Source organism: Trachypithecus francoisi, unplaced genomic scaffold (assembly GCF_009764315.1).
Source record: "Trachypithecus francoisi isolate TF-2019V2 unplaced genomic scaffold, Tfra_2.0 Lachesis_group6, whole genome shotgun sequence".
Taxonomy (NCBI): domain Eukaryota; kingdom Metazoa; phylum Chordata; class Mammalia; order Primates; family Cercopithecidae; genus Trachypithecus; species Trachypithecus francoisi.
In genome coordinates, this window is record NW_022681471.1 from 26819900 (window position 1) to 26839951 (window position 20052).

General features: G+C 40.3%; 1 protein-coding gene and 1 pseudogene across 1 annotated transcript in view; both read left to right on the plus strand.

Moving 5' to 3' along the window:
• F8 (coagulation factor VIII) overlaps nucleotides 1-20052 on the plus strand; it is a 219291-nt gene that overhangs the window by 36337 nt on the left and 162902 nt on the right. Inside the window, 3 exon segments of the mRNA XM_033201915.1 lie at nucleotides 6778-6990; nucleotides 10922-10990; nucleotides 13384-13500. Of these exon segments, the coding sequence (XP_033057806.1) occupies nucleotides 6778-6990; nucleotides 10922-10990; nucleotides 13384-13500 (399 nt within the window).
• On the plus strand, nucleotides 2209-3849 carry LOC117078350 (annotated as a pseudogene).

Genomic DNA, 20052 nt, shown 5'->3' on the forward strand with positions numbered 1-20052 from the left:
ATATCTTGTGGGCCATGGATCTTATAGGAGTCTTAAGGGGGTGTTGGTCTTGTCCTTTTCATAGTTGCAGGCATGGTGCAAAGGCAGGACAACCTACCTTTATCTGCTCCTTCTATACTACTGACCCTACCCTAAACATGTAGGTGTATAATCAGAGACAGGAAGCCATGGCAAATCTGGAGGGTTTGGACTTGTCTATATCTTAAAGAGTTACATATAATCGTGGTTCAACATTGGTGAAATTTTCCAAAAATTGGTAGAGGAAAGAGTGGCCAATGCAATTTTATCTTTTTCTTTTCTGCTGACATCAGGGAGAGAGAGAAGAGCTTTTAAAATCATAATTATGGGGAAATAATATTTTAAAATCTAGCTCAAGTTAAACCCATCAGAAAAGGTAACACTTTTCAGGACCCCCAAATGGCCACATCTTATCCAATGAGGGGACACCAGCCATAGAGTCTATACTGCACACTTCAAATGGTAGCCACGAGCTATCAGGCACTTGAAATGTGGTGAGTCCTCTTGGGACATACTGTAAAATACACACCAGATTTCAAGGCTAAGTACAAAAAAGACGAAAAATATCTCATTCACTGTTTATAAATACGAGTTGAAATGCTTATATTTGGATATACTAGGTTAAATGAAATACATTATTAAAATAATTTCACCTATTTCTTTTTACTTTTCTTGATGTGACTACCAGAAAATTTAAAATTACATATGTGGTTTGCATTATATTTCTATTGAACAGCACTCATCTGTACATTTCCAGTGAAATGTTTAGCATATGTTGAAGTTACTGCTCCTGATGCAGTGGCTCATCTCAGATATGGCCAAGTTCTTCTGTCCAAGGAAAACTAGGTTCAACCCATTCGTGGAGAGAAAGAGACTCAAATCTTTCTGAGCTGGGTCACTTACCTTGGTTACATCTGTTCTGCACCTATTCTACCAACAACCAAATGGATAGATATAGCTGAAATAAAATCATGCAATCACACTGAATGATATCTCACCTCAGGTGGGCCTTCAGCATTGAAGCATTCTACTGCTACATTTCCCCTAATCCATTTTCTCTCCCTCTCCCCAAGACAGCTATAATGTTTCACACATTCTTAGCTTCTCATCGAACCTCCAACATGCGCTCCCGCCCCTGTCCCCACCACAACCTGAGCCTTAGGACAAAGGGTATTTTTTTCCTAATGAAATATTTCAAACAAAGATAGATACAGAAAATAATATAACAAACAAACATGTGCCCATCACCTCACTTTGCCAAATGTTAACATTTTGTCATCTTTGCTTAATGTATTTTACAAAATTAAACATTGTACATACAGTCTGTAACCCTCCATGGGGCTGGCAGAAAAGGGTTCTCATTGTCAAAGTTCAAAGTAATTGATCATTGAAAAAATAATGATCACATTAAAAGGAACCCTTATATAATAGAGATATATATTGAAATACTCATAAATGAAATGATATCCTGTCTAGGATTGGCTTCAAGCACATCCAGCTGATGTTACAATCATTGGGTGAATTGCTCATGTGGAATTTGACATTTGTATGGTGCCAAAATAATATCCCAGAGATTTTTTTGATTGCTACTGGAAATGTTAACTTTAGAATGGAGGTATCAGGCTAATCCACGGGTCAAATTTAGTGTCACTAAGGATGGGATGGCCAGATATTATCTGCCCCGATATGGCACAATATGAAGGACTCAGCATCATCTTTGATGTATTTTAGCCACAAAACTTACTTAACTTGAATCTAATCGGAACTTAGGTATATTCAATAGCATGAGATATTCTACACGACTGCAAGCCAACTTTCTTTCACTAAATGAGTGTCAGGAAAAAAGGGACTACCCCGTACTAAAAGAGAGTATGGGCCTAAACAACCAGATGCAATGTGCAGTCTTAGGTTGAATTCTGATTTGGACCAACTAGCTACAAAGGATGCCTTTGAAGCAATTAAGAAAATTTGAGGTGCGCCCAGCCGGCGGAAGCGCGGCGGCCTGGCTCCCGCAGGGCCGCGCCGAGCCAGGCGAACCCCTGTGGTGCTCAGGCGCGGGCCCGGACCCTCGCCGCAGCCGCAGCCGCCGCCGCCGGGCGCGGCATTTTTATTCAGGCGACGCTTAAGGGAGCCCGGCCGCACCCGGTGCATTGTGGGAGCGGCCCGGGGTCCGTGTTCGGGAGGCGGCGGAGGGCACAAAGCGAGCCAGTGGGTCCATAATGAACCCAGCCAACCCGCAGAGGTAGAGGAGGGGCTGAGCTGTGAGGAGAGCGGGGCCCAAGAACCATGTCTATGCGGGAGTCGTTTAACCCGGAAAGTTACGAATTGGACAAAAGCTTCCGGCTAACCAGATTCACTGAACTGAAGGGCACAGGCTGCAAAGTGCCCCAGGATGTCCTGCAAAAACTGCTGGAATCTTTACAAGAGAACCACTTCCAAGAAGATGAGCAGTTTCTGGGAGCCGTTATGCCAAGGCTTGGCATTGGAATGGATACTTGTGTCATTCCTTTGAGGCACGGTGGGCTTTCCTTGGTTCCAACCACAGATTACATTTACCCAATCGTAGACGACCCTTACATGATGGGCAGGATAGCATGTGCCAATGTCCTCAGTGACCTCTACACAATGGGGGTCACGGAATGTGACAATATGCTGATGCTCCTTGGAGTCAGTAATAAAATGACCGACAGGGAAAGGGATAGTGATGCCTCTGATTATCGAAGGTTTTAAAGACGCAGCTGAGGAAGCAGGAACGTCTGTAATAGGTGGCCAAACAGTACTAAACCCCTGGATTGTCCTGGGAGGAGTTGCTACCACTGTCTGTCAGCCCAATGAATTTATCATGCCAGACAATGCAGTGCCAGGGGGCGTGTTGGTGTTGACAAAACCCCTGGGGACACAGGTGGCAGTGGCTGTGCACCAGTGGCTGGATATTCCTGAGAAATGGAATAAGATTAAACTAGTGGTCACCCAAGAAGATGTAGAGCTGGCCTACCAGGAGGCAATGATGAACATGGCCAGGCTCAACAAGACAGCTGCAGGACTTATGCACACGTTCAATGCCCACCGGGCCACTGACATCACGGGCTTCGGGATTTGGGGCCATGTGCAGAACCTGGTCAAGCAGCAGAGGAACGAGGTGTCGTTTGTAATTCACAACCTCCCGGTGCTGGCCAAGATGGCTGTGGTGAGCAAGGCCTGTGGAAACATGTTCAGCCTCATGCATGGGACCTGCCCGGAGGCCTCAGGCGGCCTTCTGATCTGTTTACCACGTGAGCAAGCAGCTCGGTTCTGTGCAGAGATAAAGTCCCCCAAATACGGTGAAGGCCACCAAGCATGGATTATTGGGATTGTAGACAAGGACAACCGCACAGCCAGAATCATAGACAAACCCCGGATCATCGAGGTCGCACCACAAGTGGCCACTCAAAAGGTGAATCCCACACTTGGGGCCACCTCTTAATCTAGACAGAAATAGCTGTTTGGTTTTGATTTTAAATAGATCTGTTTCCCTTACCACTTCAATTAAAGACTATAAACAACAAAAATCTCGTGTCTACACATCGGGGTGACCTTAGGTCTGTTTGTAAGTGGATACAATTAATAAAATAAAATCCATTGCCTTTTTTCCTGTTACATTAACTGAAGATGCACCTAATCTTGAGGCAGCTTCTGAGTTGAGAATTATATTGTTATCCAATACTGTTGATTCATTTTGAATCTTTAGACACTTATCTCTTGCCGCATAGGCTCTTTTTAAAGGTGCTTTCACCTAGCACAGACATTACCAGTAGTCATGTCAAATAGCAGTTGGTGTCTTCATTTTATGTATATTTACGATATAAGTCTGTTTTTTTTTTTAAGCGTCTGGAATGGTTTTCTGGAGAGACAGCGTTGGTAAGTGGCACATGATGGTATCCCAGTCATAAGAGGGTTGCATGATTCCTTTGAGTGTTTGATTTGAAAAGCCTAGTCTTGTCTCTCAAGAGCATCTTGGGCCCAGAACATTCTCCAGTAGTGCATTCAGTTCAACATGGCAAGTGCTTCACTGCGTGGAAAACCCTTTGAAGACAAAAAAGAAATCTTATTTTTTTTTTGTAGCCTTCCTGATATTTACAGTAATATCATTAACTGTTTTATCAATAGCAAAAAAGGATACTTTTTGCAATGTAATTAGATGTTCTATAGTGCTACAAGGAATTGCCTTCCGAATGGAAGTTCATGTATAATACTCATTTATAATTAAATATATAATTACGCAAATAATTTTTAAATATAATCAATAATAAAGACTGTTCTGTGGATGGTAGTGTTTAATACATTTTATATTTTGTATAGTGATTTCAGGCCTTTTGTTTTCTTAAAATCAGCAGCTGTTTAGCCTAATTCTTAGCATTATTTTGTCCTTTGCGCCAGTACTTTTTTGTGCATGCTTTTTGTGATCTGTGTTAAAAACCTGCATTGCCAACATTGCAGCTCGAACTTAAAACTTGTTATTCAAATAAATATTTAATTTTTTAAATTGCTCTTGTATAATCAGATGCCCCTTTTAGTATTATTTTAGAAGCATTGGGAGGGTTTTGCCTAAAGTACAATTTATCGGGAAAAACTAGATTTTAGTTTTATAAAACTTTTAGTCTTTCATGGGACCTATATTTTCTTGAATTAAATTTTGTAGTTCTAGAATAAATAGGCAATCTAAAAAGGTGTTATCTGTGTTTCGTAAAGTGGAGGCTTCCTTATATTTTAACCTACTGAGCAATGAGGAGGGATTCCTGTCACTAAGCACAAGGGCACTGGATCCTCGAGTGCCCACCTTCATAAGAGAAAAAGCAGCACATCCTGCATGTTTCTGGTGCTTCCTGCTCACAGGCATCAAAGCTGCACGTGTAAACTGACTTCTTGCCAAAGGAAATGACCCCTGGGAAGATCAAGCTCCTGGAAGAGGCTTTAACTCAGACGCGACCTCCTCTGGGAACCAGCGGGCAGGGCAGCCTTTATGCATGTGTAACTGGACCTCCACCCATAAGCATGGTGTGCAGGTTGGAAGAGCCTGCTATGGAACTGAAATTGATTGGACATTTTATAGGAATTGATATACAGATGTTGGTCCTCAAAAGCTACAAACCAGTGGTCTGCAAAATAAAATGTGTTGGAAACCTCTGAGTAAAAAAAAAAAAAAAGAAAAGAAAATTTGAATATTGCATTGATATTAGGTGATATTAACTGGATCAGGTGTGCTAGTGTCATTTTGTGTATGTGGGAAAATTTTTTTTAAAGATGACTTCTAAAGTATATAGGAGTGGACTGTCATGAAATTTGTAATGTACATTAAAATGCATCATCATAAAAAGTGTGTTGAAAGAAGAAAGTGAAAGTAGCAATGCAATTCCAAGAATAATTTTCTAACATCCACTCACAAAAATATTAAATTCTTTATATGAAACACATGAAAAATAACGCAAGTATATCTATCTTTTAAGATTCATCTCAGATTTCGCCTCCTTCATCAAGCATTACTGAAGAGTAGGAAGCTTGTTTACTACTTCTTTTATCCACTGGGTTGCTCGCTCCATGAGCAGAGACTTCTATCTCGATCTTTATATTTTCAGCTTGTAGCTGAGTCTGGTAAAGAATAAGAACTCGGGCCGGGCGCGGTGGCTCAAGCCTGTAATCCCAGCACTTTGGGAGGCCGAGACGGGCGGATCACGAGGTCAGGAGATCGAGACCATCCTGGCTAACACGGTGAAACCCCGTCTCTTCTAAAAAATACAAAAAAACTAGCCGGGCGAGGTGTCGGGCGCCTGTAGTCCCAGCTACTCGGGAGGCTGAGGCAGGAGAATGGCTAAACCCGGGAGGCAGAGCTTGCAGTGAGCTGAGATCCCGCCACTGCACTCCAGCCTGGGCGACAGAGCGAGACTCCGTCTCAAAAAAAAAAAGAAAAAAAAATAAGAACTCAATAAATACTTGTGAATAAATAGGTGAATATTTCCACATGGTATTTATATCTTTATATGTTTATGTCCCCCACCAAACATAGTGTTGTACTGCTAGGAAAGAACAAAGTTTAATAAATTTTCTTAAATCTCTCTTTCTTACCCTTCCCTGACCCTCACTAGTGCCTACGAAAGAGTCTGTGACAAAGTGTATTTGTTGTTGAATTGAAGTAGGCAAAAAGATGCAATAAGGGAAGCAATTTTATTATTTAACAGAATGTGGAGATCTCAACCAGAACCTAGTTTTTACTACTCATACTAGGATTAGTGATCTCAAGATCCTCTGGAATATATGAGGCTTCTCCCCATTTGTGGCTGCTGCTTGTTAGTTTTTCAAATTAAGATGCAGAAAGTAGGCCAGGGGTGGCGGCTCACACCTGTAATCCCAGCACTTTGGGAGGCTGAAGTGGGTGGATCACAAGGTCAGGAGTTCAAGACCAGCTTGACCAATATGATGAAACCCTGTCTCTACTAAAAATACAAAATTAACCAGGCATGGTAGCGTGTGCCTGTAATCCCACCTACTCGGGAGTCTGAGGCAGGAGAATCACTTGAATCTGGGAGGTGGAGGTTGCTGTGAGCCGAGATCGTGCCACGGCACTCCAGCCTGGGCAACAGAGTGAGACTCCGTCTCAAAACAACAACAACAAAGATGCAAAAAGTCTGTTTCTTATGTAGAACCTATTGGTGACAATAAACTTGACATGTTTCTTTGAGTGGACAATGGGTATAGAAAGGACAATTTTATTTCTTCCTGCTATAGGAGCTGAATATGATGATCAGACCAGTCAAAGGGAGAAAGAAGATGATAAAGTCTTTCCTGGTGGAAGCCATACATATGTCTGGCAGGTCTTGAAAGAGAATGGTCCAATGGCCTCTGACCCACTGTGCCTTACCTACTCATATCTTTCTCATGTGGACCTGGTAAAAGACTTGAATTCGGGCCTCATTGGAGCCCTACTAGTATGTAGAGAAGGTAAGTGTATGAAAGTGTATGATTGAGATGAAATAAGCAGAGAAGTACAAACAACTGAATCTATCTATAACAGTTAGCATTTGTATTCCTTAACCTGAAAGAGGCTTCTTTACTCTAGCATCATGCTCATAGAAAGGAGAATAATCCAGTTTCTGAGAGAAGCAGATATGCATTCTATGTAACCACAATAAATTCTAAGCTGGGATCAGGAGCAGCTGAGTTCCAGACTTAAATCTCTCTCCTCAAAGCATTGCTGTTTCCCTCTTCAAATCTGTGGGCTTTATCAGTAGTGATTTCTACCATCCTTTGACTTTTGCAAACATTGAGCTAAGTTTCTTGAAAGCTTCATGAAGGTGAACACATATAGACTGGTTCAGGTGGTTAGTTTGTCATCTGCAAACCAAAAGTATGTAAAAATCTGAGAAAAGTCAGCATTTATTTGTATATGTTATTGAAAATTAATTAATTGGATTGAATTAATATATTCTAAAATCTAATCAAACCTGTTTTTAATTTATACCTTAGCATAAATTAAATTAGGGAAGTAAATTTTGCATAATTTGTTTTTCATCCTATTTTTTTTATGGTGAAATCAGCTTCACTGTACCTTTTTCTTATTCCAGTTATCTTTTACTGCGTAACTCCACAATTTAGTGGCTTAAAACAACAACAATCACTTATTATCGCTCATGGTTTCTGTGGGTCTCATGGAATTTCGGAGTGTTTTGACTTGGTGGTCTATCTAATTGTGTCTCATGAGGCTGTAGTCAAACAGTGGCCAGAGCTGAAATCATCCCAGAGTTGACTTTATTCACATGTCTTTAACCTTGGCTTGATGGTACTGTCCACATGGTCTCTCTCACATGGGTCTTACAGGGTAGCCAGACTTCGTATATGGTCCTGAGAGAGCCCATTAGAAACTGTTTCACGTTTTCTAATGTAACCTTGGAAATCACTCACATAACACACATTCTATTAGTTAGAATGCATCACTAAGACCAGTCTATAGAGGGGGACTCCACCTTTTGATGGGGAATAGGCAAAGAATTTATTAACAGGAATCATCATAGTCTTTCTGAATGGTGATGAATGTGATTCAAAAAAAAGATGGGAGTGGGGAGTGGAGAACATGAGAAAGGTTTGTAGTTTATAATAGTTTCAGATGAAAGTATGATTTTTCATATACTAAGTTCAGTTTCATAGTCATAATTAATGAGAAAGTACCAAAACCACAGTGTGTTATTTATGAGATGTAAAGGCTATTGAACAATGACATAATCAAAACATTAGTGTTTACATATGACATATAAAGAAATAAGTTAAAAACCCAAATAATTCTTTGACACAGAGTTGAATTAAAGAGTCAACAGAGGTTCTAGCTCCGGGTAAAATGGATAAACACACTTCACCCTTTATTTCCCATTGAACTTATCTATAAAACCTTGACAAAATGCAAAGCCCAGATATTTAAAAATTTCTAAAAGGCAAATAGAACAAGTATATAGAGAAAAGGCACTAAAATTCAAAGTGTTACCAAACTTGTGGGGGAGTGTATGTTTTTCCCCACTCTAGTATTCCTTAACCTGAATTAAAACATAACTGGAGACTTGGAAGTGAGTACTATGTTGCAAAGAGAGCTCCAGGAGAAACCCTCTAGGGTTTCAAGGAGTGGGAAAGGTAACTCTAAATGCACAGAGCGCATGGAAGGGGAAATCCCCTAGGGTTTTTGTCCTCTTTTCCACCATTCTCTCAAGCTTCAGTCCAAGGTTGCCTGTGCCAATGACAGTGGCTGGCAACAGAAGCCTGCACGAGTAAAAACTTAGGGAGGGGAACATTATCCCTCATTCAGTATAGCTACACATCTAAGACACTGGGGCAAAAGCACATTACTTTTCTCTCTGTCTTTCCCCTTCCGTTGCTTGACCTTAGCTATGATGTAGTTGTGGAAGTTGGAAGCTTCTGGTTAGAAAACCAAAAAAAGGAGCTCACAGAACTGGAAAGTTTATAGATGACAGAGAGAAAAGATCCCAGGAAAGTAAACCCATAAAGTTGTGTATTAACTCCTGGATTTACCCCCAACCTATACATATCTGGATGGAATCCTAATTAGCATGCTGAAGACTGTGAAACTGAGATTTCCCCTCACATACCAGACTGGCCACCATGTTGGACTCAATGGCACGGCAAAGAGTTTAAAACTGATCTGACACTGAAACCACAGACCACATAATAATAATAAATGTTTGGTTTATATCTAAGGCAGGTCTTAGAGGGAATTTTATAGAATTAAACACTTGTATTAGAAAAATATCAGCTCGATAATCTAAATTTCCACCCCAGGAAACTAGAAAAAGAAGAGCAAAGCAAACCCAAATCAAGCAGAAGAAAGGAAACAACAAACTATAGAGTGGGAGAAAATATTTGCCAATCACATAACTGGCAAACCCAGTCCTAGAATAGGAACTAAGTTTTCTTGGTTCAGTGGGGGAATCTGAAATATCCCCAAGATTTCCATTAGCCAGTATCTCCAGAATTCCATTCTAGGGTGTGATTTGCTAGATAGAGAATAGTGAACACATCCTTTGTTTAATCAACCAGTGGTCACAAGGGACAGCAAAGATCACTATAGTTCAACAAAGTCAGATTTATTGGCTCATGGCAACAAGAGACTGTGGACACCTCCCTAAACAAAGGAAAATACTATATAGAGTTAATAAAGAATTTGGGGGAAGGGTGGAGGTTAGGTAATATTTAGATGAAGCACAGTAGAGTTGTGTGTAAAGAAATAACCATGAGGTCTAGACTGTGAAGTGTCCTGGTTAACTAAAAAGTTAACATAGACATGAAATGTTAAGTCAAGGCATCCCTTACCTGAAGCTTGAGCTTTAAATTGAGCTGCTTCTTCGTGTCAAAGTAATTTAGATGACCTAGGAAAGAATGAGATGTTTCATTCTTATTGCTGTTAGTTCAAACATTTCTGGCAGGCTGTGAATTCCGAGAACAAACAATTTAATTGAGTAAGAAAGCAAGAGATAATCAAAGCAAATAGTTGGTATTCAGTGAGTTTGTACAGTGGCAATGTGTCCTCGGGAGAAATGGTGTTGTTAACTCTGCAGTCAGCTTTACCTGTGTCTCTTACCCAGCCTGATGAGTAGCAGCACACATACTGTTACCTTCTTAGTTCAAGCTAATTTTTATTTCTAAGCATTAAGGGTGCAAGAGAGAGAAAGAAAGGCAAAATGTCATAAACAAAAATCTACTCAAAATAAGCCTGCAAACAAAAGTTCCCAAATTTAAAAAATATATAAGGCTAAGAAAGATAGCCAGCAAGCTCAACAGTTAAAGCATGAAACAAGCTAGTTTGTTCCATTAAAAACTTCAGTTATTGATATACACGGTATTCATTTAAAATGTCAGTATAATTAAAAGCACTGTGGGCTATTGAAAAAAATATCATGAGTATAGATGTTTAATATGGACAATTATTATTTTACTCAAAACTTTTAATTTACAATTGCAGAAGTATAAAAAGTTACAAGAGTAACATAAATTATGTATATTAATTGCTTATACACACCTTTTTTCAGAAGCAATGTGTACTGTTGCTGTAATTTTTATTTTTCTCTGTGATGTGTGTGTATGAGGGCTTGTATTTTGTAAATGTTTTTAATTTTTTTCTTTAGTAATTCATTTTTATCATATTTTACGCAAGTAGTGGTCTTCATCAAAGTTGAAATAAAAAAATTCTTTGTTCCAGATACTTTTAGAAACACTGGTATAGGAGACCTGACAACAAAGCAAAGTTAACAAGAGACAGAAGACTACATTTGTTCTTACTCTCAAGTAACTGATGAAGAAATGTCTCCTGCTAGTGACAATTTCCTACATGAGATTTTAAAATAGAAGATAAATGTTCTCACTTCTTTTTCAGGGAGTCTGGCCAAGGAAAAGACACAGACCTTGCACAAATTTGTACTACTTTTTGCTGTATTTGATGAAGGTTAGTGAGTCTTAATCTGAATTTTGGATTCCTGAAAGAAATCCTCTGCTACTATTAAGAGGAGGTGATTATAGAAAGGTCATAAATTACATTACTGTTCAGGAATGAAGGAGATGGGGTTAAAAATGAATTCCAAGAAAACAAAATGTAACCTCAGTTCCATTGGCAGCTATGAGGTAAGTAGATAGAGGAGCTGGATAACGGATCAACCTCATCCCCCTCATTAAGACCATCAACAAATACTTTGGGCTCTACTTTCTAAATGCTTTCTCTTATCTTCATCTATTATTAAGTGCACAACGTTTGGCAAGTTATTTAACCTCTCTGTGTCTCGGTTTCCTAAATTGAAATAATAGTACATTTTTCATAAGATTGTTGTGAGCACTGAGTGATTTCATTTAAGTAACCTAGAGCACTGTGTGGCATAGAGTAGGCCCTCGATAGTGTTAGTACCTCCGCCTCCTCCTCCTCCTAATGGAATCATTATGTAATCAATAACAATAACGTAATCTTCTTCTTGCCCCCTTATCAATTTACATTGCCATCTTCTTAATTGAGGCCCTCATGATCTGTCTCGTAACTCCCAAAGGAAGCTTACTGAAGTGAGTATCTGATCTTGTCACTCCAGCCTCTAAAATACTTCAGTTTGCCAGGTGTGGTGGCTCATGTCTGTAATCCCAGCACTTTGGGAGGCTGAGGTGGGTAGATTGCTTGAGCCCAGGAGTTTGAGACCAACCTGGGCAACAGGGTGAAACCATATCTCTACAAAAAAATTTAAAAATCAGCTGGTCATGGTGGCAGGTACCTGTACTCCAGCTACTTGGGAGGCTGAGGTGGGAGGATCACTTGAGCCCAGGAGGTGAAGGCTGCAGTGAACTGTGATTGCACCACTGCACTCCAGCCTGGGTGATAAAGCCAGACCCTATCTCAAAAAACAAAACAAAACAACAAAACAAGTAAAATAATTCAATTTCAAGGTAAAGTGCAAAATGCATTATCTATTCCCTGGTGACATTTCCAGCCTTGTTGTGTTCCATTTCCTGCCTTATCTTCCATGTCACCCAAACATGTAATGCTTTTTCTTACATGAGACCTCTGCTTATGCAGTTCCTCTGCCTAGAAAAAATCTGTCTCCCTCTTTACACTAAGCAAGCTTCTCCTTTTTCTTTAAGTCTGACTTACTTCAGTTATCCCCTTCCTTAATTCCTTTTCCCAGGATGACCTCTAGTCTGGATTGGATGCCTGCTTATATTTCCACAGCATCTTGAGCTTACTCCTTATCATACTATATCAGTATTTTCTACTTTATTTATTTAATATTTATCTTCTTTGATCTCATATCTTTTTCCCTTCAAGCAAAGTGAAATTTCTTCTCCTCTCTGCTCCCTATAACAGCCTACTCTCATCTTTATTATATCACTCTTTACTCTTTATTATAATTATCAGGTTCTCTGACTATTCCAGCTGGAGTGTAAGCACCTTGAAAGCACAGGCTGTATCTTCCTATCATTAGTGCCTACAATCAGTAGTGCTCAATAAATATGTGTTTGAATGAATGAACAAATGAATGGCTGCCTCATAAAGTTTCATAGTATTTCCAGTGCTTCAGCCCTTATCAATTTCAGAGAGTGTTAGAGAGCTTTCAGATTCCTGTGGTTTCATAAATATAAGCTGGGATGAGACAATTATAACAGAGACAGGGACTGACAGACAGCCTTTTTCCTAGGACAATTTTCTTTCTTCTTTTTTTTTTTTTTTTTGAGATCGAGTCTCACTATGTTGCCCAGGCTGGAGTGCAGTGGCAGAATCTCGGCTCACTGCAACGTCCACCTCCCAGGTTCAAGTGATTCTTCTGCCTCAGCCTCCTGAGTAGCTGAGATTACAGGCACATGCCACCATGCCCACCTAATCTGTGTATTTTTAGTAGAGATAGGGTTTCACTATGTTGGCCAGGGTACTCTCAAATGCCTGACCTGAAGTGATCCACCTGCCTCAGCCTCCCAAAGTGCTAGGATTACAGGCATGAGCCACTGCGCCTGGCCCCTAGGATGATTTTCATAAGGTTCCTTTTAGGTAAGTCAGCTAATAAAAAGAATTTAATCCTTATGCCTCAAGCTAACTAATATTCTGTCTTCTGTTATTGTCTGTTCCCACTTACTGTCATGGACAAATAGAGGGAGAGAAAATCAGTTCGAGCAAGAGATGTCTGCCTTTAGATAATTATCTTCTCCTTCCCTCACACTGACTTTGTGAGGATAAGTGCTCTGTGCCTACTTTGCTGACAAAAATGCTTAAGGTGTGAGCACACTGGGAGTGGGGAAGGAGAAAGGGGAGGGGGGTCATTCATGAGACATATGCTTAGCTGACTCTATTTTTGCCTTCTCTCTCATCAGGGAAAAGTTGGCACTCAGAAACAAAGAACTCCTTGATGCAGGATAGGGATGATGCATCTGCTCGGGCCTGGCCTAAAATGCACACAGTCAATGGTTATGTAAACAGGTCTCTACCAGGTATGTACACATCTGCTCAACAATCCTCAGGGTCTTCCAGATTCAGCACCAGAGTTCTGTACTTCAGTTCACTAACAGCTCTGCATCCCAGAGTATATATATAGCCCACTGAATGCTTTAAGATCTCTGGCCTCTGGGGATCTTTTTTTTTTTTTTTTTTTTGAGACGGAGTCTCGCTCTGTCGCCTGGGCTGGAGTACAGTGACCGGATCTCAGCTCACTGCAAGCTCTGCCTCCCGGGTTTATGCTATTCTCCTGCCTCAGCCTCCCGAGTAGCTGGGACTACAGGCGCCCGCCACTTCGCCCGGCTAGTTTTTTGTATTTTTTAGTAGAGACGGGGTTTCACCGTGTTCGCCAGGATGGTCTCGATCTCCTGACCTCGTGATCCGCCTGTCTCGGCCTCCCAAAGTGCTGAGATTACAGGCTTGAGCCACTGCGCCCGGCCAGGGATCTTAATGTATAGTAGGCAATTCCTCTTTTGGTCACCTGAAAATGTACATACAGCCCACAGTCAGATTTTTCTTTCCTTTTCTTAAATGTGAGTGGGCAACCAAGGATGAACAGACATTCAAAAAGAGCCTAAAATATTGAAGGGATATGCAAAGATGAACAAAGAAAACAATAATCCTAGAATAAAAAGAGCTAATGGTCAGAACAGAACTCATCAGAAGCTCTTATTACTATTTTCATAATGATTCAAGAAGATACTGCATCAATCAAGTAACAATAAAATGATTTCCAGTTTTAAAATAGGGGCACAGAGGCAGGCTCACTTTACTCCCTCCCACAGAAAACCAAAACCAAACATACAGCACCAATATCTACACCAACAACAACCCAGAGCTCACATGTGAGGATGAGACAGTTCCCGGAACCACAGAGAAATTCAAAAACTTGGACAATCAGACTTCCACATCCATGACTCTCCTTCTTCCTATTCTGCCTGGCACCGAGTGTATAGAAAATCTCCCCCAACTCACGGTTTCTACACTGGAAAAAGTGACATTGAGGTGTTCAACCAACTTCTCCACCTTCTTGGGTTCCCTGGGAGGAGATTTGTCCTTGCCTTAACCCACAGAAAACATCATGACTGTCTGAAGGCAGAAATATCCCAGAGTACAGGCAGAGACAAATGAGGGAGGAAGGACTACCATCCCCAGCCCTGGAAATTCTACTTTATAACTTGACCAAAGGACATGCAAATTCAGAATGGCCGTTCAGCAGCACCATGCTGTAGCAGGTTTATCCTACAGGTCACCTTGGCATGAATCCCTGGCCGGCCTTCCAATACTGCTAAGATAATACCTTTGGGACCTCACCCACTTGGGACAGGCAGGGCTCTGACCACTTACTAGAGCTGAGGTGGCCAGGCGCGGTGGCTCACGCCTGTAATCTCAGCACGTTTGCGAGGCCAAGGTGGGTGGATCACGAGGTCAGGAGATCAAGACCATCCTGGCTAACATGGTGAAACCCTGTCTCTACCAAAACTACAAAAAATTAGCCGGGCGTGGTGGCAGGAGCCTGTAGTCCCAGCTACTCAGGAGGCTGAGGCAGGAGAATAGCGTGAACCCAGGAGGCAGAGTTTACAATGAGCCCAGATCAGGCCACTGCACTCCAGCCTGGGCGACAGAGCCGGACTCCATGTCAAAAAAGAAAAAAAACCAAAAACAAAAACAAAAACAAAAAAACTAGAGCTGAGGTGAACCTGGACTTAGGTGCCACCTAGAGCCAAAAAAAAAGGACAGTGAACTAGCAGTGAAGATTCACTAAGCAAATGTATCCAATAAAACAAAAACAGGTCAGAGAAAACTGAAATACAAATAGCTGATCCTTCAATGTAAACACATAGATGTATATCCACAAGAAACAATAGCAAACAGGCAACCATGAGCTTCCCAAAAAGACAAAGCAAAAACCCAGTGACTAACCCTAATGAGATGGCGATTTGTGAGCTCTCTGATCAATAATTCAAAGTAGCAATTTTAAGGACATTCAAAGATACCTAAGATAACACAGAAAATTGATTCAAAAATTTCTCAGAGAAATGTAACATAGAGATTGAAACAATAAAAAAAAACACAAATCTTGAAACTGATGACTGCATTTGATGAACTGAGTAGATCATTAGAGGATCAAGCAGAGGAAAGAATCAGTGAACTCAAACAGTGGACTCGTCTTGCAAGAAATGCTAGAGAGTTCTACAATCTGAAAAAAAAGAATACTAATATGCAAAAGAAAACTTTTCAAGTATAAAACCTGGTTTAATTTAATTTTACCAACTAGTAAAATAAATACATGGGCACACTCAGAATACTCTATTACTGTATTTGTGGTGTGCAATCCACTCATAACTGTAGTATGAAGCCCAAAGGACACATCTGTCAACAACTATAATAGCGACAGCAGCCTGTTAGGATATAGGTAATATAAAAATATGTAAATTTTTGTATTTTTAGTAGAGATGGGGTTTCACCGTATTAGCCAGGATGGTCTCGATCTCCTGACCTTGTGATCTGTCTGCCTCAGCCTCCCAAAGTGCTGGGATTACAGGCGTGAGCCACCACGTCCGGCCAAGAGGATATAACAGTTATAAATATCTATACACCCAAAACAGGAACTCCCAAGTATATAAAGCAATCATTAATAGATCTAAAGGGAGAGACAGATTACAATACAATAATAGTATGGGACTTTAACACCCCAGTCTCACTAATGGGCAGATATCCATACAGAAAATCAATAAAGAAACAATGGAGCTAAACTACACACTAGATCTAATAGTCCTAACTGACATTTACTGAACATTTTACTTAACTGCTGCAGAATACACATTCTTTTCATCAGGACATAAAACATTTTCCAGAATACACCATACCCAAGGCCCCAAAACAAGTCTGTACAAATTCAAAAAACAGAAATTGTATCAAGTATCTTTTCTGACCACAATGGGATAAAACTAAAAATTAATAACAAGAGGAACCTCAGAAAATACATAAAAACACAGAAATTAAACAACATGCTCTTAAACGGCCAATGGGTCAATGAAGAAATTAAGAAGTAAATTTTATTATTATTATTATTATACTTAAAGTTCTGGGTTACATGTGCAGAATGTGCAATTTTGTTACATAGGTATACACTTGTCATGGTGGTTTGGTGCACCCATCAACCTCATTAGGTATTTCTCCTATTAGGTATTTCTCCTAATGTTATCCCTCCCCTAGCCCCCCAACCCCCACAGACCCCAGTGTATGCTCTTCCCTTCCCTGTGTCCATGTGTTCTTATTGTTCAACTCCCACTTATGAGTTAGAACTTGCAGTGTTTGGTTTTCTGATCTTGTGATAGTTTGCTGAGAATGATGGTTTCCAGCTTCATCCATGTCCCTGCAAAGGACATGAACTCATCCTTTTTTATGGCTGTATAGTATTCCATGGTGTATATGTGTCACATTTTCTTAATCCAGTCTATCATTGATGGTCATTTGGGTTGGTTCCAAGTCTTTGCTATTGTGAATAGTGCCGCAATAAACATACATGTGCATGTGTCTTTATTGTAGAATGATTTATAATCCTTTGGGTATATGCCCAGTAATGGGATCATTGGGTCAAATGGTATTTCTAGTTCTGGATCCTTGAAGAATCGCCACACTGTCTCCCACAATGGTTGAATTAATTTACACTCCCACCAACAGTATAAAAGTGTTCCTATTTTTCCACAACCTCTCTAGCATCTGTTGTTTCCTGACTTTTTAGCGATTGCCATTCTAACTGGTGTGAGATGGTATCTCATTGTGGTTTTGATTTTCATTACTCTAATGACCAGTGATGATGAGCATTTTTTCATATGTCTGTTGGCTGCATAAATGTCTTCTTTTGAGAAGTGTCTGTTCATATCTTTTGCCCATTTTTTGATGGGGTTGTTGTTTTTTTCTTGTAAAGGTTGTTTAAGTTCTTTGTAGATTCTGGATATTAGCCCTTTGTCAGATGGATAGATTGCAAAAATTTTCTCCCATTCTGTAGGTTGCCTGTTCACTCTGATGATGGTTTCTTTTGCTGTGCAGAAGTCCTTAGTTTGACTAGATCCCATTTGTCAATTTTAGCTTTTGTTGCCATTACTTTTGTTGTTTTAGACATGAAGTCTTTGCCCATGCCTATGTCCTGAATGGTATTACCCAGGTTTCCTTCTAGGATTTTTATGGTCCTAGGTCTTACATTTAAATATTTGATCCATCTTGAGTTGATTTTTGTATAAAGTGTAAGGAAAGGGTCCAGTTTCAGTTTTCTGCATATGGCTAGCCAGTTTTTCCAACACCATTTATTAAATAGGGAATCTTTTCCCCATTGCTTGTTTGTGTCAGGTTTGTCAAAGATCAGATGGTTGTAGCTGTGTGGTGTTATTTCTGAGGCCTCCATTCTGTTCCATTGGTCTATATATCTGTTTTGGTACCAGTACCATGTTGTTTTGGTTACTGTAGCCTTGTAGTATAGTTTGAAGTCAGGTAACATGATGTCTCCAGCTTTATTCTTCTTGCCCAGGATTGTCTTGGCTATGCAGGCTCTTTTTTGGTTCCCTATGAAGTTTAAAGTAGTTTTTTTCAATTCTGTGAAGAAAGTCAGTGGTAGCTTGATGGGGATAGCATTGAATCTATAAATTACTTTGGGCAGTATGGCCATTTTCATGATATTGATTCTTCCTATCCATGAGCATGGAATGCTCTTCCATTTGTTTGTGTCCTCTTTTATTTCATTGAGTAGTGGTTTGTAGTTCTCCTTGAAGAGGTCCTTCACATCCCTTGTAAGTTGTATTCCTAGGTATTTTATTCTCTTTGTAGCAATTGTGAATGGGAGTTCACTCATGATTTGGCTCTCTGTTTGTCTGTTATTGGTGTATACGGATGCTTATGATTTTTGCACATTGATTTTGTATCCTGAGACTTTGCTGAAGTTGCTTATCAGCTTAAGAGATTTTGGGCTAAGACAATGGGGTTTTCTAAATATACAATCATGTGATCTGCAAAAAGAGACAATTTGACTTCCTCTTTTCCCATTTGAATACCCTTGATTTCTTTCTCTTACCTGATTGCCCTGGCCAGAACTTCTAATACTATGTTGAATAGGAGTGGTGAGAGAGGGCATCCTTATCTGGTGCTGGTTTTCAAAGAGAATGCTTCCAGTTTTGCCCATTCAGTATGATATTGGCTGTGGGTTTGTCATAACAGCTCTTGTTATTTTGAGGTATGTTCCATCGATACCTAGTTTATTGACAGTTTTTAGCATGAAGGGGTGTTGAATTTTATTGAAGGCCTTTTCTGCATCTATTGAGATAATCATGTGGTTTTTGTCGTTGGTTCTCTTTATGTGATGGATCACATTTTTTGATTTGCGTATGTTGAACCAGCCTTGCATTCCATGGATGAAGCAGACTTGATTGTTGTGGATAAGCTTTTTGATGTGCTACTGGATTCGGTTTGCCAGTATTTTATTGAGAATTTTCGCTTCGCTGTTCATCAGGGATATTCTCGTACCTCAGCCTCCGAGTAGCTGGAATTACAGGCATGTGAGCCACCATGCCCAGCTAATTTTTGTGTTTTTAGTAGAGACAGGGTTTCACCATGCTGGCCAGCTGTCTTGAACTCCTGACCTCAAGTGATCCACCCGCCTCTGCCTCCCTAAGTGTTGAGATTACAGGCTGATTATTTCATTCGATTCTAAAAAGCCATTTGATAAAATTCAGTATCCCTTTATGATAAAAACCTTCTTCAACATGGATATAGAGGGTACACACCTCAAAATAATAAAGGCCATTCATGACAGACCCGTGGCTAACATTATACTGAATGTGGAAAAAATCAAAAGCCTTTCCTCTAAAGACTCATACAACAGAAGGATGCCTACTTTGACCATACTCAGCATAATGGTGGAAGTCCTGGACAGAGCAGTTAGGCAAGAGAAAGAAATAAAGGGCATCCAAATTGGAAGGAAGAAGTCAAATTAGCCTTGCTTGCAGACAACATGATCTAGAAAAACCTAAAGACTCCACCAAAAAACTGTTCAAAATGATAAATTTAGTAAAGTTGCAGGATACAAAGTCAATACACCAAAATCAGTAGCATTTATATATGCCAGCAGCCAATGATCTGAAAAAGAAATCAATAAAACTATTTATTGGCTATAAAAATATTAAATACGGCCGGGCGCGGTGGCTCAAGCCTGTAATCCCAGCACTTTGGGAGGCCGAGACGGGTGGATCACGAGGTCAGGAGATCGAGACCATCCTGGCTAACACGGTGAAACCCCCGTCTCTACTAAAAAAATACAAAATCTAGCCGGGCGAGGGGCGGGCGCCTGTAGTCCCAGCTACTCGGGAGGCTGAGGCAGGAGAATGGCGTTAATCCGGGAGGCGGAGCTTGCAGTGAGCTGAGATCCGGCCACTGCACTCCAGCCTGGGCGACAGAATGAGACTCGTCTCAAAAAAAAAAAAAAAAAAAAAAAAAAAAAATATAATACCTGGGAATCAATCTAACCAAAGACATAAAAATCTATTCAAGGAAAA